Here is a 26,774-nt window from a genome sequence, read left to right as displayed (position 1 = left end):
GCTAGGTATTTTATGTGGGTTGGAATTAATTAAATTAGGTTATTAAACCTAATTAACAGAACGTCTAATTAAATTCCCACTTTACATTCGATTTGATTCATATATGCAATTATCAGTATCGTGGTTCATGCATCAATTTCCGCTTTGCACGGAAGGATAATATGTACATTCTTTAAATTAGGTAATTGAGTTTTCTTCAATCGAAGTTATTTTGACCCTCCCCAAAAAACTGTGTAGTTTATTTAGTTGATAGCCCTCTGAACGTAGAAAACAATGTCCAACGTTGACCAATATCACAGCATACTAACTAAACTATAACCACTGGCTAATTGATAAACATGTATGCAATGTATATAAACGTGAATTACCTGATGTTCAAAACTCATAACACCATGATTAACCCAAGTTCTAGGGGTGGAGTTCTTAGCTTAGGATAATAACCGTTTTTTAGTTTTTTTAGCTTTTAACTAAGAAAAGTTAAGAACCGTCTCTTAAATAAGAGATATAAGAACCGATTCTTAGCCGAAAAGTGTAAAAAAAAAAAATTGTGTCAAATTATGAGTTTTATTTTAAAATAATTATATCTTAAAATAAAAATCTAATTTATAGAGGTTCTACCGTATAGCTTAATTATTTCTTTATTCTTTGTAATAGTAGACATATACTAGTGAATGCCTTCTTCCTTTTCTTTTACAGCTTGAATATATGAGGTTTCTACTAAGCTAGTGTTGTTTAACTTATTTTCCCAAAAGTAAAATAGTACCTATCCTTAGATAAAACTGGCATAGGAAAGAAAAGAAAAATGTATAGTTGGCATATGAAATAACGCGAAGTCATTACAAACATCCAACGACAAAAACCAAAAATCAGTATACAAAAAATCGTACAATAAAGGGATCGACATTCGTGAGGGAAACACTCTTTCGCCCTCTCTATCACATAAATAATAAAGGCTTTCTGAATAAGTGGTTAATATCGAATTAACACATTAATAGTGTAATAACAATAAAAGTGTTTGGTACGTTTCTTTTATCTAAGTGGTCGTGACTCATGCACGATGATAAGTCATTGATTCATACCTAATAAGCTTTTCTAGTGACCCATATCCCAAACTGCTATTCTTTATAGAAAAGGTGAATGTATTGTTTAAAACCGTGAAGTACTATGTATATTTTAGTCTTTCCGAACCAAGGATCAGGATCAGTTTAACTAGAGTGAATCTTTTTTCCAGACGAGATTTAAAATTCAATCCGACATCGATGAAATAACACTGTTTTAACCTGCTGAAGTAAATAACATTAAAATGAGTGCATATTGGTTATTTTGTATATGCGCATATGTATATATAGATATGCCAAACTCAAAGCTTCCAAAATGTTGTGACATGAAAAGAAGAGAAAGCTCCATGGAAATCAAGGTTCCGTGCACATGGCTTTACATCTCTAATTTTAGGTTTCTTCCTTCCACAATCCCATCTAGTGGGTTTTGGTGGGATCCAATATTTTTAAAATGCAAATAGCTTTTTCTTTTGACAAACTCAAAAACTTAACTCATAGCCACCAATACGAGTGCCTTTTTTGGTGTACTTTGTTAAACGCACTTTACAATTGTGATTTCAAGTTCCAATGAAGAGAAAAAGATCTTATCATTGCAACTAAGTTAGTCACCATCACTTGGCTAGCATAGGTTTAGCTAGTTACAAAAGCTATAATCGTACTCCCTCCGTTTCATATTGTAAGTAGTTTTAGGGAAATTTTTTTGTTTCAAAATGTAAGTAGTTTTCGTATTTCTAGGTAACTTTTACATTTATTGAATACAGTGTAACCAATCAAATTAAATAGACTTATTTTTTATTGGTTAAATTATATCTAACCTATTTATTATAAAATACTTTTTAAAAACATAATAATTTTATTAATCTTCGTGCTTTTAGCCAAAACTACTTATATTATGAAACAGAGGGAGTATTATTTATACTTTAATAAAGTTAATAGAGCCTTCCTTAACCTATCAGATATTTTATTTTGATGGGTTCTATTGCCTAATTTAATTTTAATATGAAATATCATACAAAAGTTTGGAGATGTCGACATTTCTATAGTATGATAAAGCTTGGAAAATATGTATAGGTAATTAAGCTTTTTTCAGAAATTTACCTCTTTTAATAACATCTTCAATCGATGTCAAAAATAAGAAATAACATCAATCACACTCCATTTTAATTATAAAAAAGTTCAAAGTAAAAAATTCAATTCTACTTTTTCATTATGTAATGAAGTAAAAATGATTATTTAAAAAATGAAATCGTGTAACCATTTTTTTACTTATTACTCTAGAACTTCAGCTTCATTATATAGATGCTATTTTGAAAAGTATATAATAATGCATTAAAGATGTTGTAGTTACATTAAAAAAAAATTAGATACTCAAATAATATTTTGTTATATTATTTTTGTGAAATTTGCAAGAACCTGTGTGGATACTCTAACTTCTGTAATAATGTACTAAGTCTTTAATTTGGATTTTGAATTATAAGCAGAAAATGTACCTATTGATATGATGTTATAATCACATTTTCCGTACCTATCATTACGTATTGCAAAAATATCAGGTATTATCTACTGTGTATGTTTCCAAACATTAAAAGAATATTATTTCAAATTAGAATTTTCATATTTGTAGAAAAAATGAAAATTGTGGAGATGGCGGGACCAAAAAAAAAGACAGTGGAGAAGCTTAATGGCAGGGAATGGGCTTGATGTGGTTTTAGTTGTTTGGTTCCACATACCAACAGCTTGGCTCCTCATCCTCTCCAAGTGGCTGTCCAGTCCACGTCATCATTTACTTCCCCACGTGGCTTCCTCTTGCGGGTCCCACGAAAATCAGTTCCAATCACAGACGAGTCACCATCGTTGCTCCCTAATTCCATCACTTCCTTTTCTATTAAATGCCTTACCAAAAGTTACTTAATTAGCACATTTATTTTATCAGAGTACTCTTGTTTACTTGTTAGTTCATAACTTATCTTGAATTAACAGATGTGTAATGAGTAACACACAACAATAGTCGGTAGAAATATTACTTCGTCCTCAAGCATTACTACCACTGTTTATATTTCAAGTGCTCAACTGTCACACACCATTAGTTAATTTGTTTATTAGAAATAAATCATAATCAATGTACTTCAACTCTAACCAATCACAAATAGTCAGTTATTATAACTAGTTAAAATAATACTATATGAGAAGCTCACCATTATGATTATTATACTAATAAAATAAATATCGTCTTGTGAAAAATATTCAACGCCACATGGTATCTTCCCTCTATATAAGCATCATAACCTCCAAACACTATCTTCATTCCAATTTCAAAACCATTTACAATATAACCTTCATTGCTTCTATCTCCCTCTACAAACCTTCAACTTCTAAAACTCGTTAAAGAAAATTTTAAAGAAAAAATGGAGAATATGTTTCGTTTGATAGATAATGATCAAGAAGTAGCTACTAACCGGTGCATTTGGGTCAACGGACCGGTTATCGTCGGAGCAGGACCGTCCGGTCTAGCCACAGCCGCTTGTCTCAGGGAACAAAACGTTCCTTTCGTGGTTCTCGAGAGAGCAGACTGTATCGCTTCCCTGTGGCAAAAAAGAACGTACGATCGTCTCAAGCTTCACCTCCCCAAGCAGTTCTGCCAATTACCGAAAATGCCCTTCCCGGAGAGTTTCCCGGAGTACCCCACGAAACGACAGTTCATAGATTATCTCGAGTCTTACGCCTCGCGGTTTGACATCAGCCCTAAGTTCAACGAGTGCGTGCAGACCGCTCGGTTCGACGAGACAAGCGGGTTGTGGCGAGTCAAGACCGTGTCCGACGCTGAGTCGACTCGGACGGAGGTCGAGTATATATGCCGGTGGCTCGTGGTGGCTACGGGAGAGAATGCGGAGAGGGTGATGCCGGAGATTGAAGGGCTTTCTGAGTTTACCGGGGAGGTGATCCACGCCTGCGATTACAAGTCCGGCGAGAAGTTCGCCGGGAAGAAAGTGTTGGTCGTTGGTTGTGGAAACTCAGGCATGGAGGTTTCTCTCGACCTCGCTAATCATCTTGCTAAGCCTTCCATGGTCGTTAGAAGCTCCGTAAGTCATTAACTTTTATAATAAAAATATAATCTTTTTTTTTTTGAAACTATAAAAATATAATCAAAGACTGATCAAAGTTTAAATTTTTAAAAATTTCAGGTTCATGTGATGCCGAGAGAAATAATGGGGAAGTCCACGTTTGAGCTTGCGATGAAGATGCTGAAGTGGTTTCCTTTATGGCTCGTGGACAAGATATTGTTGGTTTTGTGTTGGTTCGTGCTTGGAAACATCGAGAAGTACGGTTTGAAACGACCGGAGATGGGTCCGATGGAGCTAAAGAGCGCGAAAGGGAAGACGCCGGTTCTTGACATCGGAGCTTTAGAGAAGATCCGGTCGGGAAAGATCGATGTGGTTCCAGGAGTCAAAAGGTTTAACGGAAACAGAGTCGAGCTTGTTAATGGAGAGGAACTCGATGTCGACTCGGTTGTTCTCGCTACTGGTTATCGCAGCAACGTCCCTTATTGGCTACAGGTGAGAAAACAATACAAAAAAACAAAGAATTTAAAATTTTGCTAACCGGGTTTTGCTGAACCAAACCGGACCAGACTGTTTTGTTCATATGTACTGATTTGTTTTGTGTTTGTTTGTTATAGGAGAGTGAGTTCTTTGCAAAGAATGGTTTCCCGAAAACGGCGATTGGAAACAGCGGTTGGAAAGGAAGGACCGGGTTGTATGCGGTTGGCTTCACGAGGAGAGGGCTCTCAGGTGCGTCAATGGACGCGGTAAACATCGCACAAGACATAGGCTCTGTTTGGAAACTTGAAACAAAACAACCCACAAAACGCTCGACAACTAGTCATCGAAGATGTATCTCTCAACAGTTCTAATGTTAGGAGAATGACTAGAGTTTTAGGACAGAGATAAAGAAGTAAAGAAGAAGAGCCCTCTCTGAAGAAGACCCAAAGTGAATCAAAGGGTGTTGTGTGTGTTTGTTTTTTATTACCTCCTCCACTTTTTGTGTTTGGGCGTTTTGTGTTAGCAGAGGATGATGTGGCCCTTTTTTTTTCAACATTTTACAGTTATCTTTTTGGGGGTTCTTTGATTTGTTTGTTTGTCCTAATTTGCATAGTTTTGACATTTATATTGTATACAATTTTCTAATATTTATAAAAGTAAAAAAAAAAGTTTTAATTTCAGCTTACTATCTTTTTTTTTTAGCTTACCATCTTTTCCATTAGGTTATGTCAAGTTATTTTTCTTTTCATCTGTCAAAAAGGGTTTTATAGGCTACTTGTTATTCGGTATTGAAGAATCTCCCTTTGACATTTGGATTCATTTCTATTCTATTCTTACTACAAACATTACTCTAGTATTGATTGCAAGAAATGCAGGACTTCACGTTAATTTTGAAGAGCCAATATTAGCAATAATTTTAAAATGACAATTTTCTTTTAAAATTTTAATTTTATTTACTGAAAACCAAAGAACGTTTAGAATCAAAGTGTAGAAACAAATTATAACTAGAGCTAAAACAAGAAGAATGAATGAAAAGATGTTGACCGACTGAACCAGTATCGCGTCTCCAGGGAATGTAGGATTCCTGTGACGACGAAAGTTACTTAATCCTCAGAGGCGAACAATGTTACTAAGCAGATGACACGGGTGAGTCTCCCGACCCCATTCCTTGCTTCCTATTTGCTAAACACTTTTATTAACTACGCACAGTTGCTTGACTAAAACTCATGGGTATATTATGTAAGCCAGAAGGCAGAAATATCTTCATTTCAGATACAATTTTAACCTAGTTAATTAATACGATTCTTTTAACAATTTTAAATTAAATTAACTAAAAATTACTTTCACATGCATGTGATAGCTAGGTATTTTATGTGGGTTGGAATTAATTAAATTAGGTTATTAAACCTAATTAACAGAACGTCTAATTAAATTCCCACTTTACATTCGATTTGATTCATATATGCAATTATCAGTATCGTGGTTCATGCATCAATTTCCGCTTTGCACGGAAGGATAATATGTACATTCTTTAAATTAGGTAATTGAGTTTTCTTCAATCGAAGTTATTTTGACCCTCCCCAAAAAACTGTGTAGTTTATTTAGTTGATAGCCCTCTGAACGTAGAAAACAATGTCCAACGTTGACCAATATCACAGCATACTAACTAAACTATAACCACTGGCTAATTGATAAACATGTATGCAATGTATATAAACGTGAATTACCTGATGTTCAAAACTCATAACACCATGATTAACCCAAGTTCTAGGGGTGGAGTTCTTAGCTTAGGATAATAACCGTTTTTTAGTTTTTTTAGCTTTTAACTAAGAAAAGTTAAGAACCGTCTCTTAAATAAGAGATATAAGAACCGATTCTTAGCCGAAAAGTGTAAAAAAAAAAAATTGTGTCAAATTATGAGTTAAGAATCTCAAATTAAAAACCCGCGTTAATCATGCTCTAAAACCTGAAGGATATCAGAAGTTAGTATATCTAATTTAGCATAGCTGATCCACTCAAAAATTGGATTCTGTCTCAAACAAAAAAAAATCTAATACTTATACTCATCCCTATATATAATATATCATTCCACTCATTCGTTTTGATGCATTCTACTTATGATCAACTAATTCGAGTTAAAAACTCATGAAACTTGACAAGATTTGTATAAAATTAAGTCTAAGTAAGTACGTATAAACCAAATCACGTATTCATGGTGATGTGTTATATACTTATATTTTTTAAGATATACTCTCACTGTTTTTAAATACTTAACGTTTTAGAAAATTCTTATTCCAAATTATATAACTTTTTCAGTTTCAATATAAAATTTATTAATAATTTTTGTTATATGACCAATAATCTTATTTGGTTTAGTTTATTATTGGTTTAATTGTGATTATGTAAATATTTAATAATGATTTTTTATAGAAAATATAAAAATTAAATATTTTTTTAATCTATGTGCACGTTTTTAAAACATCGTCTCTTAAAGAATGGAGTATGTTTTGAAAGATAAAACAGGACAATGGTAGTTTAGAGGTTTCTTATAAAATATATTATTATTTACAATTCTCAGGCAAATAAAAGTATTAATAATCCATTTTGAAATTCGAAAGCAGAAGCACGGTACTTCCTTAATCTGGAAAACAATTTCAATTTAGGGTTTATTTGCCAAATAACCAAAAAAAAGAGTAATTAGATTTTTAATAAGAGGTTAGAGAGAGATAGGAATAGAAATAAGAAGATAGAGGATGTTTTCGGTGAGATAGTGGGTTTGTGTTTTTTTTTTATGGTTATTGGGGCAAATTTCCCTTCAGGAAGAAAAAAAACAGAAGAAAAAGGTAAATACGGTTTCTGATGACATTAAAACCCACATGTGTTGGGTCCAAATTTCAATTAGATCCGATAATAAAAGAGATCTTACAATGTCATATCAGATGTAGATGGCCTATGTCCAACGTCAAAGGATAATGCCAACCGTTTAAAGTTCAAACCAATTTCGACCACATCATTTGTACATTTATTATTATAATAATATCATCGATCTGTGGAGTTTATAATATTTCAATTTTCAGTCTTTTTTTTATACATTCTATTGCTGGTATATGTTTTTCTTTTGTAAAAGAATTGCTGGTATATGTTATCCTTGTTATATTGCAAAATTATTATCCTCTTTGGTGGAATATAAAGATAGTGCGTTTTAAAAAAAGAATTAAAAACCTCATAATTTTTATTTGATACCTCGGTATGAATCATGTACACATTAAGGATGTTTTCATATAGACGTCAAAATCATATTTTATTGACATATATCGGTTAAAGAAAAAAGGGAATCTAGCTCCATAAGTAGTAAATTTAAAATTCCAGCAAAATGCTTGAACTGGATATGTCTATAATATCTTGGAAGTAGGAATTCTGATGATTATGACTACTATACATTTATCATATATATATATAATGCATGTACGTGAAGTCTATTTCAAAGGCATGGAGATCATCATCTAGTTTCGCATGTACCCTCACCTCATGTTACCTATTTAGAAACTACACGGAAATGTTGATTTCGAGTGACCATTACTCTTTTTGCTTTCTTCTTTGTCTTTTGCTATATTAGTCACTTGTCACCCTCACATTCATACATAATATTCCTCAATCAATTTTCGTTACATTAGCAAAAACCTTAGCTAGATAGGGCATCATCTTAGATTCTAGTTATAATTAAATCATGGTTTTGAAGACCTAGCTAGCTAGGGAGCTATCACATATAGGTAGATATGCGTCGGCTTACATTCAAGGTCATTTGCATTTTTTATATTGCATACTAAGATTTTATACGACTTTGGTTTAAAGTTGTCATGCATCATATCAACTTGACATTTTCGGCCATGTCCTTAACATGATTGTATATATGTCGGTTTAGTCTGACTAACCAATTAACCAAAAATCGATTACATCTTATCCTAAATTCTAACTACCCTTTGGGATTGTTTTATACAATCAGATCGTCAGTTTAGACCATAATTGACGCTTTTAATGTTGATTAGAATATATACAAGGTAAGTATATACTGATCAATATGAGGTGAGATTTGATTTGAGGAGAACAGTGACAAAGAGTAAAAGAGTAACACATGGGAATGGTCACAAATTCTCCAATGAAAAAATCACTCATGTTCAAGGGCCCATATTGTCCACCATACAAATTACCAGTCTGCAAACAAAAACTAGGGTTCGTTCCTCTCACATGCCTATGTCTGTTACTGTTAGATGAACTACCTCAATTGTGGAAAAAAGAAAGATATTCCTCTACACTAAACACAAGAAAGAAGAAACCAACAAGCACTTCATCTTACCACGCGCAATGTTTAAAAGTTCAATTTAAGTAACTCATTTTTACAAGTCCAACGATTAAAGACATGCACCGAAAGAAATTAATACATGTATGTTATACGAGCTAGTACGAATGACTTCTCCAACAAGTTCATCAAAGGGTTTTTCTTCTAAGTTTGTCTACGTCGATATATAAATTTAGTTTCTCAAATTTAGTTCTTTACTCTAAACAGGTACGTGAAGAGTAATAATTCAAACGTACATGGTTTTAATCATTGGGATATGGGTAAACTTTCTTTGAGCAAAATTATCGGCGATTCTAAGTTTAATTTCTTAGCAATTAAGTGTCGAAAATTAAATCAAAAACGCTTAAAAACAATAGAAACAGAGCTTAACTAAGAGGTTTTCGTTACTCGTCCTTAAAGCTACCTGGCAGCTTGTGATTGGGTGTCTAAAACGTGTAGGGGAAACTCGCTTGGGGTCTCGATTTCACTTTCATCTTTTCCCTTTTCTCTCTTGACGGCGAAACCTTTCTTCCCCACCGATCTGTTGTGTGTTTGTTGCGCTCACTCCACACCGAGCTGTTGTCTCATCTGAATCTTGTCTGCCGCTTCCAATCTAAACAAGGTATGTGTTCCTTCTCCGTTTTGAGATTTAGGGTTTTCATTGTCTTTATCGATCTACCTCCTCCGTTTTGTTATCTTTGTCGATCTACCTCGTCGGTATCTGGGATTGGTTGCTTTTGGTTGTGATGATATGATTGCCGTTGTTAATTGTATGCTTGGTGTTTGACTAAATTTAATTGAAAATTTTGTGTGGATTTAGGGTTTTCAGAATCTTGTCTCGTCTTTGTCGTCTGTGATCATAACCGGTGAAGTTGTAATGAACATAATATTCCTTCTTCGATGAAACTGACATTTGTTAAGTTCTTAAAGGCTAATGGTTTGCTATCTGCATACATTGTAATCAAGATGGTTTATTGTGACATTGTTAGAGATAACTCGTTAACTCTTTAATCAACAAGAACGAAGTGTGGGACTGGTCAAGTTAATGAGTAATCAAGTTAATGGAGTTTTATTGAATGTTTAGTCTTTAACTATAGATAACTGGTTAACTCTTTAATGGAGAACTTGCTTGTCATTTGACTGTAGTCGTTAGTTGCTAAAATGAATAGATAAGTCTGATTGAAGTGTAGTTTGTTTGCAACCAAATATGCTTTTAATTTAATGGAAATTTACTAAAATGCATCGCCAAGTCTGATTGAGAAGTTGGTTTGAAACGAAATCCCCTTTGAATTTAATGAAGTTGTAAAAGATACTTGATAGCTTTTTACTTGTGTAATGTGTAATAACTTCTGATTAGACTTAGGTAGTTTATGGTTAGGTCATTATGATTGTTACTTATCACTTGTCATGTCACAGTTTCACCTATTAAACCCAAACCATCCTTCATTCTATCATATAATCTCCATCATCTTCTTTCTCTCTTCTTAGTAACCATTCCGCTTTCTCTTCTATAATCCTTTCTCTGTTCTTATTGCTATGGATTCAAGGAATCCATATAGTCAGTCTTCTAGTTATGTAGACCTTCTTACCAGTCAACGAGGAAAACTTTCCTTATGAAAGTTTTCCTTCTAGTCTTAACTTTGGAGCATCAGAAATGCCTCCTTTCAGTTCACAACAATCTGACGCTCCAACTCTACCTGAAGACACACCAGTGGAGAGTAGGGAGAGAAGGAAATGGACCCCAGCTGATGACGAGGTTCTAATCAGTGCGTGGCTAAACACATCTAAGGATGATATTGTTGGAACTGAACAAAAGTCGGGGACCTTCTGGAAACGAGTAGGAGAATATTATGCAACAAGTCCTCACGCTAGAGAGGGTGGTGAAAAGAGAGAGCATATCCATTGTAAGCAGAAGTGGAACAAAATCAATGATCTCACCAACAAGTTCTGTGGCGCATTTGCAGCTGCAGAGAGACAAAGTAGCAATGGTCAGAATGAGAATGATGTTCTGAAGGTGGCTCATGAAATCTTCTACTCTGATTACAACATGAAGTTTACCTTTGAGCATGCTTGGTGTGTGTTGAGGTATGAACAGAAATGGCTTAGCTTTAACACTCCTAAAGCTGCTGGCAGTTCAAAGGGGAAAACTGGTGAGACAGGTTCCCAAACTTCAAGCACCAATGTTGGTGATCATGAGATCCGGCCTGAAGGTATCAAAGCTGCAAAAGCCAGAAGGAATAATGCGCAAGGGAAGACTCTTGATGAGTGTGAGGCTGAAGAAGTTGTCAAGAATAAGCTCATGGCCGAGTATTTCTGAGAATGATGTTCTAGCTATGTTTGTAGTTTCTATTTTAAGTACTTATGTTTTATCTTCTTTATGTTGAATGTACTTCCTGTTTGCTTCTATGATGAATGTACTTCCTGTTTTAATAACTATGTTTGTAGTTTCTGTTTGCTTCTATGACTATCTCTTATGCTAATGTTGCATCTTTAACTCAGTTATTTCATTGAATCAGATTGGGAATAAAGTTGTGCACATTTGTAATCTTCTCTTTATTTCATTTTTCAGGTTAAGGAACAGATGGGACAAGATTATAGCTATAGCCAGCCTTCATGGTCAGAGGATTATTATAGGAACACGACTGACAGTGGCTACAGCCAAGCAGAGGCAGATATTCTCGAGGACCAAGCTGAGAGTAGGTACAATAATGCAGAGCCGGTTCAGCACCCTCCTCAACCTGAGGTTGAGTTCGGCTTCCCGAAGACATGCTACTGTGGTGGTGAACCTCTTCTAGCAACATCTTACACTAGAAATGATCCAGGCAGAAGATACTACACGTGTGAGAATGTTGATGATGGAGAGTGACATGTTTGGAAATGATGGGATGTGGCGGTATGGAGGAGATGAGAGCCAGGGACACACAGTATGGCCACTTGGCTGACAAGGTAGATCATCTAACCTTTTTGAGTGACTATGAGACACAACTTAACCAGGTTAAGGATCTCCATAATGACACTGAACAGAAGCTGGTTCAGCTAGAGAAGCTACTTTGTGAGTTAGCTAAGAAGAAATCAAAGTTTACAAATGGCTTTGAATTGGGTGTTGGTGTAATGGTTGTTGTATTAGTTTTAGTAGGTTTGGTGCTCATGTATAACTAAATCAGATTGTTGTTTATCTCCTCACTACTTAAAAACAGATCTATTGGAGAATGTTTTGTAATGAATCGGATTATATGAAGTAGGTATTGTATTATACGCTATTGTAATGACTTGTATTATAATTGTATGAAACTGATCAAGGCTGTTGTAATGACTGTAATGTTTGTAATGTGTAATTGTATTATCATCAGATTGTATGAAACTTCACATGTGAAAGATACTCAAAGCCTGATCAAAGTTCACGTGTGTTGTCCGTATTCAAACATACTAAAGGTTCACATGCTATTGTTTGTTTCTTCCACAAGAAAACAAGCAACTAATGTCACGGGAGAATCATGCAACTAATGTCACAGGAGAATCGTACAACTAATGTCACAAGCTACACTTCTTTACCCTATAAATATGAGACATCTTCTCTCATTACACAAATACAAAGCATCTCTCCTCTACTCATTTCCGAAACATTTTCTCCCTTTTTTCATTTTAAATGGCATCTTCTTCCCATTATCATTACCACAAAGATGATGATGCTGATTTTGAATCCCCTTTTGAAGAGAATTTTGAAAATTATGATCTTATTCCAGAACCAAAAGAGCGAAAAAGTACATTTTTGTCGAGAGAAATCGGGAAGAAGGCCACAGTAAACTCTAGAATGATTATTTTAGTGAAGCTCCAACATACCCTCACAATTTATTCCGGCGACGGTTTCGAATGAACAAGTCATTGTTCATGCGTATTGTGCATCGTCTCTCTACAGAAGTAGAGTATTTTCAACCAACACAAGATGCAGTCGGACGGTCTAGTCTATCACTGCTCCAAAAATGTACTGCAGAAATTCGTCAATTGGCATATGGTGGTGGGGCTGATACAGTTGACGAATATGTACGACTTGGTGAAACAACAGCTCGAAAATGTTTGCACCATTTTACCGTCGGAATAATCCACTTGTTTGGCGATGAATACCTAAGATGTCCCACACCGGAGGATCTTGAATGCCTACTCCATATTGGACAACAACGTGGATTTCCCGGGATGGTTGGAAGCATCGACTGTATGCATTGGGGGTGGAAGAATTGCCCTACCTCTTGGAAATGAATGTATTCACGAGGAACCAGAAAATCAACAATTGTGTTGGAGGCAGTAGCTTCATATGACCTCTGGATATGACACACGTTTTTTTGGAGCTCCAGGTACTATGAACGATCTTAATATTCTTGATCGATCACCTGTTTTTGATGATATTATTAACGGAATAGCTCCGCAAGTCAACTTCTACATCAACGGAACGGAGTACCATTTCGCTTACTATCTCACGGATGATATTTATCCGAAATGGGTGACTTTTATTCAATCTATCCGACTACCATATGGTCCGAAAAAATCATTATTTGCTAAAACCTAAGAAGCTGTGCGAAAAGATGTTGAACGTGCATTCGGAGTCCTGCAAGCTAGATTCGCCGTTGTTAAAAATTCATCTAATTTATGAGATAAAAACAAAATAGCAAATATTATGAGAGCATGTATCATACTCCATAATATGATTGTCGAAGATGAACGAGATTCGTACACCCAATATGACGTTTTAGAATTTCAACAAGGAGAAGATGTGGATCTTACATATTCCGTCGATATGACTACAAATCTCGGTAATTCAATTGATCGTCGAACAAGAATTTGGAATAGATAAGCCCATCAACAATTAAAAGATGATCTGATTGAAAATATATGGGCTAAATTTGGACATCTTCCAAATAACATATAATGTTTAAGTTTCAATGAATTGAATAAAATGTTTGTTTGCTTTTATTTATGATGTTTGTATGTTTTATGTTTTTAATTTATGTTTTTAATCTTTTCTTTAAAATTTTTTAATGTTTTAATTGTAAGTTTTTTTTTTTTGCAGCTTTGTAACTTTTTTGTGTTTTCAATTTTAATGTTATATGTTTTATTTTAAACACATCTTTTATATGTTATTACTTATTAAAATAAACAATTTATTTACTAAGAGACACCATAAGTATCTACCAATAATCTACACATTTTCTACTGTATCTTAACATTGTCTACTACTCTAAAAATAATAATAAAAATGCTAAGATACCAACATTTTGTCGCGGCAATAATGTTGATCTAATAAATCACTAGCGCGTGCGCCCATGTCTCTGTATCACTTTTTCTTGTACCTTCAACCCTACGCACATTATATAATGTACTAGTGGTGTGTCCGCGCTACGCGCGGATTATTTGATATTTTGTGGTTTTTTTTGGTGCTTGTTTGTTATAAAAACTGAATTATCACTATCAGTAATAGTTTTTCTATTGCATAAAGATGATTTGTTTTATAAATGTCTTTGTAGGTTATTTTAAGGTATCCTTATAGCATGAATCGATCTTTGGTGGGCACTATTACTGGTGGAAAACACAAATTAGCTTAGCTATTATATTAAACCCCGACTCATTGTAGCTCATAATGAAATTTAGAACTTGTGAGCCTTTTTTACTCATCAAATGACTATTTTATTAGTTAAGAAACTTCACCAATCTGGTTTTGGTCAATGTTTTAAAACTGGTCTAGAAGATAAATCAGATATTTATTCAGATAGATCATGGTGGTTCGACCGTATCAAACGTGGTTCAATTATCTAGTTTAATATTTTTTAGATATATAATTTAAAATAAAGTTAGTAAATATGATACGTAATTAAAATATAAATTAATATCAAATATAAAACATTATAAATATAAGGTATTTTATATGTTTGGTTCATAGATTTTTGATAGTTTAATTGGTTTATATTAAGTTCAATTATTTCAAGATTCAATCTAACATTTGGCTAGTTTATGGTAAAACCAACTATTAAACCCAACTCACCTATGTGACTGAGTCATAGTCAAACTTAGTCCAACCACAGATCGTTCGGTTTTAAAAACACTACTTTTAGTATATTTTTAAGTGTGGATCCTATTAAACAATTATTTGAATGTTAGGGAACTATATATATTGTAAAAATTTGGATATTGTTTTATTATTATAAGCGCTATAATATAGACTAATATGGAAGAGTAACTCTAGTGCAAGGATATGCTTCAGTATCTAACTATTAAAGAAAAAAGAAAAAAAAATCAAAAATAGAAGTGAAGATGTGGTATCCCGATTCTCGTTTAAGATGCTTTAGAGCATCATTAGCGGTGAGCTCTTAAAGAGTTTTTCACCATTAAAAATATAGAAAATAATTTAAAAATAAGAGAAAATATAGAGACCATTACAAGATATCATATTGTCTCTGAATATCTTGAGTGGTGATTTATTTTTTTTATAAATGAACGTTGATTAAGTCGTAAATAAAGTAAGAAACTATTACAAGATATCAGTAATAAGGAAAAGGTCTTTTACAACATTTTGCTCTTCTTTTTTCGGTAAAGGCATGATGAAGAAAACTGATGAGTGATGCATATAAGTGTAAATATATGAACAATTTAAACGATTTTCAATGAAGTAAAACAAACTTAGTCATTTGCTAAGGTATTTTTTGGCCATGTTACGTGTATTAGGAATGTCTGATTGAGTTATTGGGAATACATTAAGATATTACTGGCATGAGCTTGGTGGCCCAATTTCTGTGAGGCATTAACCATAACCCAAGGATTAAGGAGACCATTAAAAATGCACCATTCTGTTAATCGCGATGAAGTCACAAAAATGACATTCATTAAAGGGTAAAATATCCCTAATACCTTTGGCTTAAAATTAAATAAACAAACAAAAATAAATAAAAACAAATATAAAAATGAAAAAAAAATCTTTTTTTATAGTTTCAGATTAGATGTTTTCAGATTCAAAATTTTTTATAACTTTTTTTTGAATTTTTTTCCGAATTTTTTTTCTTTTCAAATTTTCTTTTTATAATTCAAAAATACTTTTGAAACTGTTTTTTAAATTTTTATTTTTAATTTTTAAGTATTTATTTTTTCTTTTATAAAATTTTGAATCATAATTCCAAAACCCCACCACTTAACTCTAAACCCTAAGGTTTATATTAATTAACCCAAGAAGTATAAGTGTATATTTACCTCTTTAATAAAATCTATTTTTGTGACTTTGGGCTTTAAATGTTAGTTTGGGAACAAAAACTTTGTTTGGTTTGGTGCTATTCTAGCCTTTTTCTCTAATTTAAATGAACCTAATCTTTGAATCAGTTCAATGTTGATTCCAGTTTCTCATATAAGCAAATTCGAACCATTGAAGTAACCAACTCTGATAAAAAATAAGAAGTAAACCGACAAAAATCTTGTAAATTAAAGTATCACAATAGAAATCAATCTATACATTTAAAGTACACCAAGTATGAATACACAAGAATCTTAGGACAGACTTCTACCAAGGTATCAGCTAATATCAAAAGAGAGAAATAAGAACTTACATAACCAGTCTATCATCTGAAAGAGAAGAAAGAATACGTTTGATAGCCACTGGTGTTCCTCTCCAATAGGCTTTCACAATCTCACCAAATGAACCCTAACAAAATGTGACCAAAGATCCAATTAGTCCATTGCACTGAACTAAACAAACTCAAGACTATGGATCGATCACCTACGATCAAAACTTGATTCAAAAAGAATACACAAACATTTCCAATCATGGCTGCATTTGAGAAATCCAGCTCAGCAGGGTCAATCTCCCAGTCACACTTCTTTGGAATTGGTGGTGGCAAAGGCTTTGGTTCAAAGTGACTTCCGTTTTGACCCTGCGTAGACAAAATTCAATCAGCCACAAGCATTAAAGCAGGCTGCTTTGCTTCATAGAGAAAGCCAAGTGTTAGGCTATTTGGGTAGAGCCTACACTTTATAGTTGTCTTGACCGCCAAAACCCCTGAAAGGTCCAATCACAGGTTTGCTTCTTATCCATGAGCGTTGACATCTGCACCAAACTCGATCAGACATTTAACAACATCGATCCACCCGAGACGTTTGGTTGTCGTAATCTCTGGCGTGAACCAGAGACGGATCTTTCTCGAGGAGCTTCCGGACTGCAGATGCGTCGTTCTGGTGCGCGTCGTGGCACAGGATAAGAGACGGTTTGGTTTCCAGACTGCAGATGCGTCGTTCTGGTGCGCGTCGTGGCACAGGATCAGAGACGGTTTGCTCACGCGCGCCTTCTCCTTCTGTTTGTCGTATGCCGGTGCTGGCCCAGCGCTCGTTTCGCCGCCGTCTCCAGCCGCCAACGTTTCGGAGCTCATCTCAACCGGTAAGGTGATGAGATTGTCGGAGTTGGTAATCAGAAAAGACTATTCTTCTCGATTTCGCTGAGGTTGTTCATCTCTGAGAGCTTGGGGATTTATAGTTTGAGTTTCCATCAGTTACTTTGGAGATGATGAGGTTGATTGAATGCTTGAGAGTGAGACGAGTGGGGTAAATCACGTTAAAGCTGGGCTTTACGTTTGTATTAATGAAAGTTGAAACTGTCGGCTACTGATCTTTGATTGTTGATGTTGAGAAGATGATACAGACAACACGACGCGCGCGAGAAGGAGGAGGGAGCGTGGGCCACACCGATCTACTCTGGAGCTGACAGGTGTCGAAAAAAGCCCCAACCTGTTGTGGTGTCGTGGAAGGCTGTGTGCATCACACAAGTCAACTTTATATATAAAGATACTAGTATATTTCACGAGAGGTACGCTCGGGTATTTAATTCATTGTTTTTTTTTCTTATCTTTAATTGATAACAGAAACCTTTTTTTAGTTTAATTTAGTAAAAGTAAATTTGAATAATTGGAAGAAAATAAATTATGATAACATGATATTTTAGTATATTAAAAAATTGTATACTTTAGATAGTATACTTGGTTGACCAATATTATTGTAGATGTAAGCATACTTAAATAATTATTTATAATATTTTATTTTTGTTTTAACGAATTCACCTCAACCATATCTAGATATATTTATATATGTTAATCCCTTGATATTTATTATATAAATTACTGTCCAAAATTAGTCATTTAAGAGTTTTACAAATTTGATATTTAATAATTGGTCAACCATACAATGTTTACAACACTAACTATTGTTTAAAAAGAAACAAATTTAGTGGTCAACGTTTTGTTTTATGCCTTCTTTGAATAATTAAAAGGTTTTGCATCTGACCTATTGATCAAAACATGAACAGGAATGTGGGTTGAGAGTCTTCGTGTAAGTTGTCTCCTTTCCCTTCAATTCTTCTTCAATCGTTGTCGACTTCAATTTAAACATGTTTTCTTTGTTTTAAGCTGAGAATCATTTTCTACGTTGAAAACAATGATGATTCCTCTGCAAAAACAAAGAAATAAAAAAACAAAAACATAAGGAATGCAAACTGTACAACGTAACATAATTAATTGCTGGAATTAAGATACTTTATCACTTACTCATTTACTATAAAGCCACCATCAGATTGAAAATTCGTCCAGAAAAGAAAAAGAAAGAGGATAGGATGTTGTCGATATCAAAATAAAATTATGGGAGAGATGAAAGCATCAGTTACCTCATGGAAGAAATTAAACTGTTTGAAACCATTTAATAAACAAATTTGTTGAATAACTGATTTTAATGTAGGATGAGGAGGTGGAGATCGTGGCAAGGAATACAAAAATTTTGTTCTTTCTTTTCGTTGGAAATATAGATGACAAAAACTGCTTTGTTTCAATTTTTTTTCTTTTTAACTTTTTTTTGATAAATGAAACTTAAAACATGTAGCAAAATAGGATTGGTTGTGTGACTTGTGCTTTAGTATATAAAAGATTGTGTTTGTGTGAACATTTTAGTTCCGAACCAGTTCAATTCTTTCCGATTTTTTTGATAGATATCTAATAGTGTGTGTATATAGCTGGTTTAGTATGGTTAAATAGTTGGTTTAGTCCAGAGTGATTTACATGTATTTAAACTAACTCCTCTTTTTTTTTTTTTCTGAGAAAGGGCTTAACTAACTCTTCTTCCTCATTTACATTAAAGATTCATTTTCACAATTTCTTTCTCTCAATCTTGGTCACCTTGAGAAAATCTGAAAATATCCAGAAAATCAGGTCTCTGAAGTGATAGATATGGGTACAGAATTGATATGCTAAACAAAATTTATTTTGACCAAAAAAAAAAACAAAAAAAACAAAATTTTTATGTGGGTTTTGATATTCAAGCTCAACCTAAAACTTCTATGTTTTTAGTCAACACCTAAATTTTTATATAGGAGTCTTAAACTCTAATTTTATACATTATTTTAATACCTGAAATATATACTTGAATCGGGTATGATACATATACCCTGATTTTTTTAATCATTTCATTTGAGCCAATTGCCAATCTTGAATATACATACAGTGAAACCTCTATAAATTAATAATATTGGGAATACACCAAAACTATAATTTTTTTATTAATTTATAGAGATATTAATTTATCGATATACTAATTGAACTAAAAACTTAATTTGAGACTATAAAATTATGTTATTTTATAGAGATTTTTTAGTGTATATTAATTTAGAGAGTATTAATTTAGAGATGTTATACTGTATATACACATGGATGGACTCGGACAATACAAGAAATTGAACAAGTTAGGATACTTACCAATTCTTCTTGCCTGTTTTGTGATACAATTGTTTATACTTAAAGTGGGTTATCTTAGTGTGTGTGCTTATATATAATATTAATATATATATCATGTACATATCAAATGTGTTCAGATATACTATATGTAGATGCATGTCAGTAGAACAAAGATTTGGGCTATAAATGAATGAAGAAGATGTTGGTGGGATCTAGACAAATAACAAATTGAGTAACAATGAAATAATTCGAACCCATGACGTTACAACTAGTCAAAAGTCCCCACATGATCTTATCAAGGTAGGTCCATAGATGAGTTGTTTCTTTAAAATCACAACTTTCTCACGATTTTTTTTTTTGTTATGGCATCTTCGTGTAAACGACAATTTTTTTTGGATTTAGTAGTTGAGTTTCGCCAAAACGTTCGACTAATTGTGGTGGTGAGCATATTTTCTGGTAAAGATTATTTTTTCTTTTGGCAAATTTCAAGTCAGATAAAGCACCCGAGCCAAAGTCCAAATGATCAACTGGTCCACATGCAGGAATCACATACAATTGTCAGTAGATATGAACATGTGATTAGACAGTTTACACTCTTGATCATAATGAAATATCGCACACGCGAATTAACAACTATAAAACTTGCCAAAAGAACTTGGTAAAGATAGTATTCGCAATGTAAAAATTACAAGAAGTCGATGGAAAGAACAGCAATAAATCATTATCTGACTTGCTGCCTTGCCAAAACATAATAGGCTCTACAATGTTCGAATTCGAATGGCTACACACACCGCCTAGACGTTCAATTCAATTTTTTTTCGTAAACATTCATCAAAAAGAATTATAAGAAAACTCTAAAAAATTTGTAATTTGTCTGACTGATTTTTTAATTCAGTTGTATAAAAATAAAACGTTTAAGACGCAAGTTATTAAGATAAAACCCCAATAAATAAATAAAAAGCAAATGTTGTTAAAAAAGAAGCAAATTTAGTATTTCTTAAGAAGTGTGCATCTATTGTTCGCGGGTATGGATTTGAGCCTATAAGGCCCATTAGTGGATAGAACCATTAATTAAACAAAACAAAATTGTACAGAGGTAAAGCCCATTAAATTTAATAAAGGCCCATTGAGTATGGTCGTCACAAGTCACAGGAGAGACAAGAAGTACCACCACGCAAACGATAAGCTCCAAGAATCTGTCGGCTTTCCCAGAATCCAAGGGTCAGAAAATAGCCATGGCAGTCACAGCATTCAACCCACTGAAACTTGCATCTTCGCCTCGAGATTCGTTTCCTTCAATCTCCTCTTCAACTTCTTATTCGGTGTCTCTGATAAGCTTCGGTATCAGAAACTCCGTGGGATCTCCTCTCAAGAGATGTCTAAAGCAGACGTGTTCTGTTCGAGCCATGTCTTCCTCCTCTTCTTCGTCATTCGGATCGGGAATGGAGGAGAGCGTGAAGAAAACGGTGGCTGATAACACTGTGGTTGTTTACTCGAAAACTTGGTGCCCGTACGTTCCACTTCTCATCAAATTTCTCTTAAATTTTGCTGTTCTTGAGATCTTAATATGTGTGGTGTTGGGTGTGTGTATTGAAGATACTGTTCTGAAGTGAAGACATTGTTCAAGAGACTTGGAGTTCAGCCACTGGTGGTTGAGTTGGATGAACTTGGTATGTGCCTAACATTTCTATAATAATATTTATACATTAGTCACTTAGTTTGATTTGTTGATTTGATTATGACAATATCAAAACTTCGAAGTATCCATTAGTATTGCGTTCTAGGCTCAATTTTCATTTGTTCCTGATTCAGATGCTTTATACCTTACTTTGAATCTCTGGCTCATTTTTCAGGTCCACAAGGGACACAACTGCAGAAGGTACTGGAAACACTTACTGGGCAACGCACTGTTCCTAATGTGTTCGTCGGTAAGCAGTTTAATACCCTTTTGGATCAATATATTTCCTCATTAACTTGGATACTTTGCTTGAAAACTGAAGAGCCCTTTAGATGCCCCTTAAAGAATTGGACAATATAGTTTCGGTTTATGACAACACTTAACAGTGTATATAATCATCTTTGTTCCTAATGATCAGGAGGCAAGCACATTGGTGGCTGCACAGGTACTTTCTCTCTCGGTTTGATAGTTTCGTCAAATATTCTACACATTCAAGAGATAATATTATATCCTACCCTGCCTACTTTATCTTCTTCTTGTTGTACTACAGATACAGTAAACCTGAACAGGAAAGGAGAACTGGAATTGATGTTAGCTGAAGCCAACGCTAAAACCGATCAGACTTGAGGAAATGATGGAAACTGGCTTTGGAGATGAACCCACTTCTCTCTCTCTCTCTCTCTTTTGTAAACATTGAACCTCGATTTCTTTTGTCTACACATTCTAGAACATCATTCAAATAATACATGAACAGAGGTAAAGTTGCAGAGATTTACGGAGACCAATGTCTACTCTGGTCTCTCACCAGGCTTCTCAGTTTTGAATAAACGATCTCTTACTCCGGCAAAAGAACCATACTAATCTCATAATGATGTGAGTCTGTAAAAGAATTATAGAAAACCGATTCGAGATGAAAGATGAATAAATGGTAAACTTGTAGGTACATACGGTTCGGGTCGACTTACAAACAGATAAATTGGTATAAACATTAAACCAAACACACAATTGTTTTTCAGCTATCATTTTCAAGCTTTGACTTCTTCAATCTCGTCTAATGCATAGTTGTTGGTCGATATGTTGGCGTAATTCACTTTCGCGAACCTGACCACAACAGGGTACCGGGTCTTCGGGTCCTGCACGTTTGTAACCAGGTAAGATAACTATACAAATCGCATGGTGAAATTAACATGTGACGCTTAGATCTTTAACTAGAGACTACAATGTGTTACCTGATCAACAGCCACAACTGATCCAACATTCTTGAACCAGTAGGATTCTCTCCTTAGGATCTTGACCTACAAACCCCAACAATTTATATAAATATATCGAATATAACCCGTAATTTCTATGATATAAGTGTAACTCAAATACAATTGTGCATAGTGATTTTGTTATTCCTCCATTTCAGTTACCATTTGCCAAAAAAAATTATAAGTATTACACCAAAAATATATATAATATCAAAGTAACACAAATAATAATACGAACCCATCATCGATTTCGATATGTAAATTTGGCGTATGTATTTGCATGTTAGTAGATGCAAAGATGGTTTAGGATAACTGACCTTGGACCCTCTCTTAGGGCCGATCGGAGGAGGCTTGGGTTTGGTGGCAGTGGCTCCAGCCGGAGCTACGGCAGTTGCTCGAGCACCTTCTGAAGAAGATGTTTCCGGAGCCGCATCTTCGGCTGCTCTGACTACGAGTCTAGAGCCAGCGTTTCTCATCGGTAAGAAAGACACGGAGTTCCTGGACGAGGAAACGCCTGCGGACGCCGTGACGTTGGACGTCAAAACAAAGGCTGAAGATGCTGACATCATCGCCATCTTTGGGGATTCTTTTTTGCTTCTTGTTGTTGTTGTTCAGACAGGAAAGAGTGAGTTCTTAGATTGTTTTGTTGGTTTGTAATCTGCTCGGCTAAGAAAAGAGGTGATAGATGTTTTGGGTTAAACAAAATCGTTTCCCTCCTCTTGAGATCTGACACGTGTACATTACATATCGTTCTCAAGGATAATGTGATGACGTGGAATTAAAGATAAAAAATGAATTTTATTGCATGGTCGGAAACTGGAATTTAAAAAAAAAAGCTTTTTGGTTCTAATTTAATCCGTAAGCAAGCATTCTTGTTGCACAATTATGGAGTTAATAAAACCAGCCGAATACGGCCCATCGAAAACCCACATGTCCATAAGCTCGTGGACAGCCCATCGGGGCTCCAAGAATAAGCATGTAGGGGTGCTTCTATATACCAAAATATTTATCTTGTAAATATTTGTATCAGACTTCATCTTGACATCCAGAGAAATTCTATATTATGAATTAACTGATATAATATATAAACAAACAAATGAAGTGATGGACCTGATGGTTGGTTCTTTGACTATTAATTAAAACTACATTCAATTGCTTATGCATATTTAATTCAACATCACTTTGATATTCGTATTTTCCTTGATAATCATGCGTTTGCATTTACTTTTATGTTGTGCCTTTTTTTTTGTTCTGCCAGATGCATTGATGCGAGTCCTTTTGTAAACACAGTAAAACAAGTTACAACTTTGCAACTGAATCCTACCATCATTTGTTCTTACTTAGTGTATGCTTATTCAAGCCAAATTACCTAACAGGTTTCTAGGCAATTCTAGCTACAAAATTGCTCCCTAACGTTGGATATTCTCCGCCAACTTGGTAAAACGTTCCTAAAAGCTCTTGCACCAAACTGTACACGTTATAATTTATAATGTTGTAGTACAGTAATAGACAATACACGACAAAGACGAATCACAAACCCTTATTAAGATCAGTAATAATGCATCAACTCTCTATTTTTCTTGTACTTCTTATTTTATTTTTTCTTTCTTGTACTTAACTGATCTCTAAACCCGGTTAATTTGATTAGGCGTATCCACATTGTTCAGTTCATCTATTTACCAACTCTTAAGACCATTACGTATCGATATGCGAAACACAAGTGATTGCCATAAGAAATATAACAGGGCAGATAATCAAAGACTAGTTGTATTAACTTTCGAGTATATAATTTTGTTTTGTCTCGTCTCTTATTATATTCCTAGTCATTAGCATTATTACAAAAATGGAGAGATTACACGTTTGGACAACAGTTATTTTAAAAATACAAATTCCAACTGGCCTGTCCCCAACTTAGGTGATTGGTTGGTTACGCTGTTTAGTGGACCCTACATCGTCACGTCGTTTTAACCTTATAATCACCGCCATAATTTTCATTGTGACAAAGCAAAATAAGGAACGATTAAACATAAATCCGGTACGGTGTTCAAAAAAGGTGTTAAAAAAAAACATAAATCTGGTATTAGTGTGACTTAAATTCTACGAAGCTGATAATAATTCGATGGTCTAGTTTGATACCGGTGTTGTGAACCGGTGGGAATGATGAAACTGTGGACTAAACACGTGGGTGGACTACTATGGCTTGTCTGTGATTTATGTAGTTTTCCCGTGACAGTAAAATCTCTATATTAAAAGGCACACTAGGGCCTCAAAATTATCATAAGATATTAAGTTACAAGTACTATGTATCGTCAGGAAAAAAAAAGACATTTGGGCGTATCATCCTTTGTTTCATAACCATCTTTAGTCGTAATCTTGTTCATATTACATAATACACAAACCAAAATATATAAATACTATTACTGTCGTAGTTTTAAACATGATATTTTTTTGTGGAGTTCCAAACATATTGACCGTAAATGTGAGATACAAGCTAGCAAAAACTAGTAAAAATATGTAATGTTAAAGCCACAAGCCCCATATGGTCTACGGTTTTATTGCTCTTTCTGATACACTATTATTTTTATTAATTGCTATATTAAAGATACATATATATTGGCTGGTCCATTTCAGATTTTCTTTTATTTGGTCCCGAATTTATTTTAGCATATAAAACATGCAGAACCAATCAAACTAGCCTAGTCGTTATCTTTTTGTTATACTAGAAGAAGACATATTACGATTGTTGTTAATTTTGGCGCATCGTCTCCTTTGCAACTGCATCATTTACATGGCTTGAGCATGCATGTTCTACATATTAGAAATTAGCAACAAACTGTATAGGAAACATATAGTATAGGATTATACGAAACATATAGTATAGGTTTTAACCCTAATCATACAGACTTGTTTGAGTTAAATAGCGAAAAATACAGTATAGGAGACAATAAACTTTATGATCGATACCGATAGTTATCCCCAACAATAACTTGACAGCAGAGAAATGGATCATCATTCTGTTGCCCATACATGAAAAGGACGAGTTATGTGCATACGGTTCTGTTAACCAATAAAGTTTTTTTTTTTTTTTTTTTTTTTTTTTTGTAATAAACCAATAAAGTTTATTCCCGTCACTTATCAAAGTTAGTGCTTGTATAGTTCTATTGTTGTATTAATTAAATTGCAATTGTAAAATTAAAATGCTTATAGAAATATGGACAAACAAAAAGGAAAATAACAGTTTTTTCATACTAACATTATAAAGATGACTGTAATCATTGGTTTAGCACTGCTTTCATTTCGCATGTCACCCATATTCGATACTTTAGTAAAATATATACATTTGATGTAAAACAACTGAGTAAAATATATAGATTGAGAATATGATATTAAAAGTTTATATGTTTAAAACTTGTGTGTTTGCTCGATTTGTTCTTTATGAGCAAAAATTAAGTTAGGTTATATAGTATACAACAAAGGGGTTGGTTCATTTTGAATCAAAATGCATATATGAACAATCCTCGTGAAAGATTGCATCCACTGAATTTAGGAGCAATAAATAAATAATTAATATATGCATTTATTCTGGGACAAATTATTAATTTGAGCCTATCAAGTGTCAGTAATAAAACTAAAAGGGATATCTATCTATATATATAAAGAAATGTTTGTCTTCTCTCCCGTGAAGCCACGTCATCAAGTCGTGCCTTATGGGAGTGACACGTGTCCCATTTTATATTTGGAGCCAAAATAAATGAATGCAGTCAGGGGTAATCGAACCCAGCACCTCTAGCACTGGTAATTTTTCTTAGGATCACTAAGCTGAAGTCACTTTTTATAAATATGTGGCCGCGAAAATATTTATTATCGTGTCGGCTAGAAGCTCATGCTTCTTCTGCTTGTGGCCAAAACCGACACTGAACTGACGTCAAGATGAAGATCGTGAAGTTAAAAACTTTGCTCCAAACAGTTTTGCAATGTTTCCAACCTTTATAACTTGATGCATATAATATATATCAAAATACATTTGTTGTACACGTTTTTATTAGTTTTGCTTTTAAAAGAAGATATTTACAGTTATAAATGTTTTGTGCCAGTGAAGTAATGGTTGAAAAACCTCTATACATATGTCATTTTAAAATAACACCCAACTTCTATATATAGTCAATACATATGT

General features: G+C 34.0%; 4 protein-coding genes and 1 pseudogene across 4 annotated transcripts; 4 read left to right on the top strand and 1 right to left on the bottom strand.

Annotated features, from left to right (window-relative positions):
- The first annotated feature begins 3,355 nt into the window (after positions 1–3,355).
- LOC106328282 (probable indole-3-pyruvate monooxygenase YUCCA8) lies at positions 3,356–5,163 on the top strand. The gene is made up of 3 exons (XM_013766699.1): positions 3,356–4,138; positions 4,241–4,612; positions 4,735–5,163. Exons 1-3 carry the CDS (start codon positions 3,464–3,466, stop codon positions 4,966–4,968), a joined length of 1,281 nt encoding a protein of 426 aa, XP_013622153.1. The 5' UTR covers positions 3,356–3,463; the 3' UTR covers positions 4,969–5,163.
- Positions 5,164–10,587: 5,424 nt separating this feature from the next.
- LOC106329901 (glutathione S-transferase T3-like) lies at positions 10,588–11,250 on the top strand. Its single transcript, XM_013768508.1, has one exon. The coding sequence runs from the start codon at positions 10,588–10,590 to the stop codon at positions 11,248–11,250; it is 663 nt and encodes a 220-aa protein (XP_013623962.1).
- Positions 11,251–11,514: 264 nt separating this feature from the next.
- On the top strand, positions 11,515–12,092 carry LOC106329893 (annotated as a pseudogene).
- Positions 12,093–20,826: 8,734 nt separating this feature from the next.
- LOC106314950 (glutaredoxin-C5, chloroplastic-like) lies at positions 20,827–22,146 on the top strand. The gene is made up of 5 exons (XM_013752746.1): positions 20,827–21,182; positions 21,269–21,342; positions 21,526–21,600; positions 21,769–21,795; positions 21,901–22,146. Exons 1-5 carry the CDS (start codon positions 20,908–20,910, stop codon positions 21,975–21,977), a joined length of 528 nt encoding a protein of 175 aa, XP_013608200.1. The 5' UTR covers positions 20,827–20,907; the 3' UTR covers positions 21,978–22,146.
- Positions 22,147–22,240: 94 nt separating this feature from the next.
- Positions 22,241–23,264, bottom strand: LOC106314959 (photosystem I reaction center subunit IV A, chloroplastic). The gene is made up of 3 exons (XM_013752752.1): positions 22,918–23,264; positions 22,580–22,645; positions 22,241–22,483 (listed from the first exon to the last, which is right to left on the bottom strand). The coding sequence occupies exons 1-3, from the start codon at positions 23,173–23,175 to the stop codon at positions 22,376–22,378; spliced, it is 432 nt and encodes a 143-aa protein (XP_013608206.1). The 5' UTR covers positions 23,176–23,264; the 3' UTR covers positions 22,241–22,375.
- Between the last annotated feature and the right edge of the window lie 3,510 nt (positions 23,265–26,774).

The sequence above is a fragment of the Brassica oleracea genome, chromosome C1 (genome assembly GCF_000695525.1).
Source record: "Brassica oleracea var. oleracea cultivar TO1000 chromosome C1, BOL, whole genome shotgun sequence".
Taxonomy (NCBI): Eukaryota; Viridiplantae; Streptophyta; class Magnoliopsida; order Brassicales; family Brassicaceae; genus Brassica; species Brassica oleracea.
Note: the sequence above shows the minus strand (reverse complement) of the source record. Positions and strands in the feature narration are given on the sequence as shown.

Bases quoted from the DNA above. Each gene is read 5' to 3' on its own strand.
- LOC106329901 (XM_013768508.1), top strand. From the start codon at position 10,588: ATGCCTCCTTTCAGTTCACAACAATCTGACGCTCCAACTCTACCTGAA.
- LOC106328282 (XM_013766699.1), top strand. From the start codon at position 3,464: ATGGAGAATATGTTTCGTTTGATAGATAATGATCAAGAAGTAGCTACT. The intron at 4,139-4,240 runs GTAAGTCATTAA...TAAAAATTTCAG, and splicing joins CCATGGTCGTTAGAAGCTCC to GTTCATGTGATGCCGAGAGA. The intron at 4,613-4,734 runs GTGAGAAAACAA...TGTTTGTTATAG, and splicing joins ACGTCCCTTATTGGCTACAG to GAGAGTGAGTTCTTTGCAAA.
- LOC106314959 (XM_013752752.1), bottom strand. From the start codon at position 23,175: ATGGCGATGATGTCAGCATCTTCAGCCTTTGTTTTGACGTCCAACGTC. The intron at 22,646-22,917 runs GTCAGTTATCCT...TGGGGTTTGTAG, and splicing joins GCCCTAAGAGAGGGTCCAAG to GTCAAGATCCTAAGGAGAGA. The intron at 22,484-22,579 runs GTAACACATTGT...ACAAACGTGCAG, and splicing joins CAGTTGTGGCTGTTGATCAG to GACCCGAAGACCCGGTACCC.
- LOC106314950 (XM_013752746.1), top strand. From the start codon at position 20,908: ATGGCAGTCACAGCATTCAACCCACTGAAACTTGCATCTTCGCCTCGA. The intron at 21,183-21,268 runs GTACGTTCCACT...TGTGTATTGAAG, and splicing joins TACTCGAAAACTTGGTGCCC to ATACTGTTCTGAAGTGAAGA. The intron at 21,796-21,900 runs GTACTTTCTCTC...GTTGTACTACAG, and splicing joins GCACATTGGTGGCTGCACAG to ATACAGTAAACCTGAACAGG.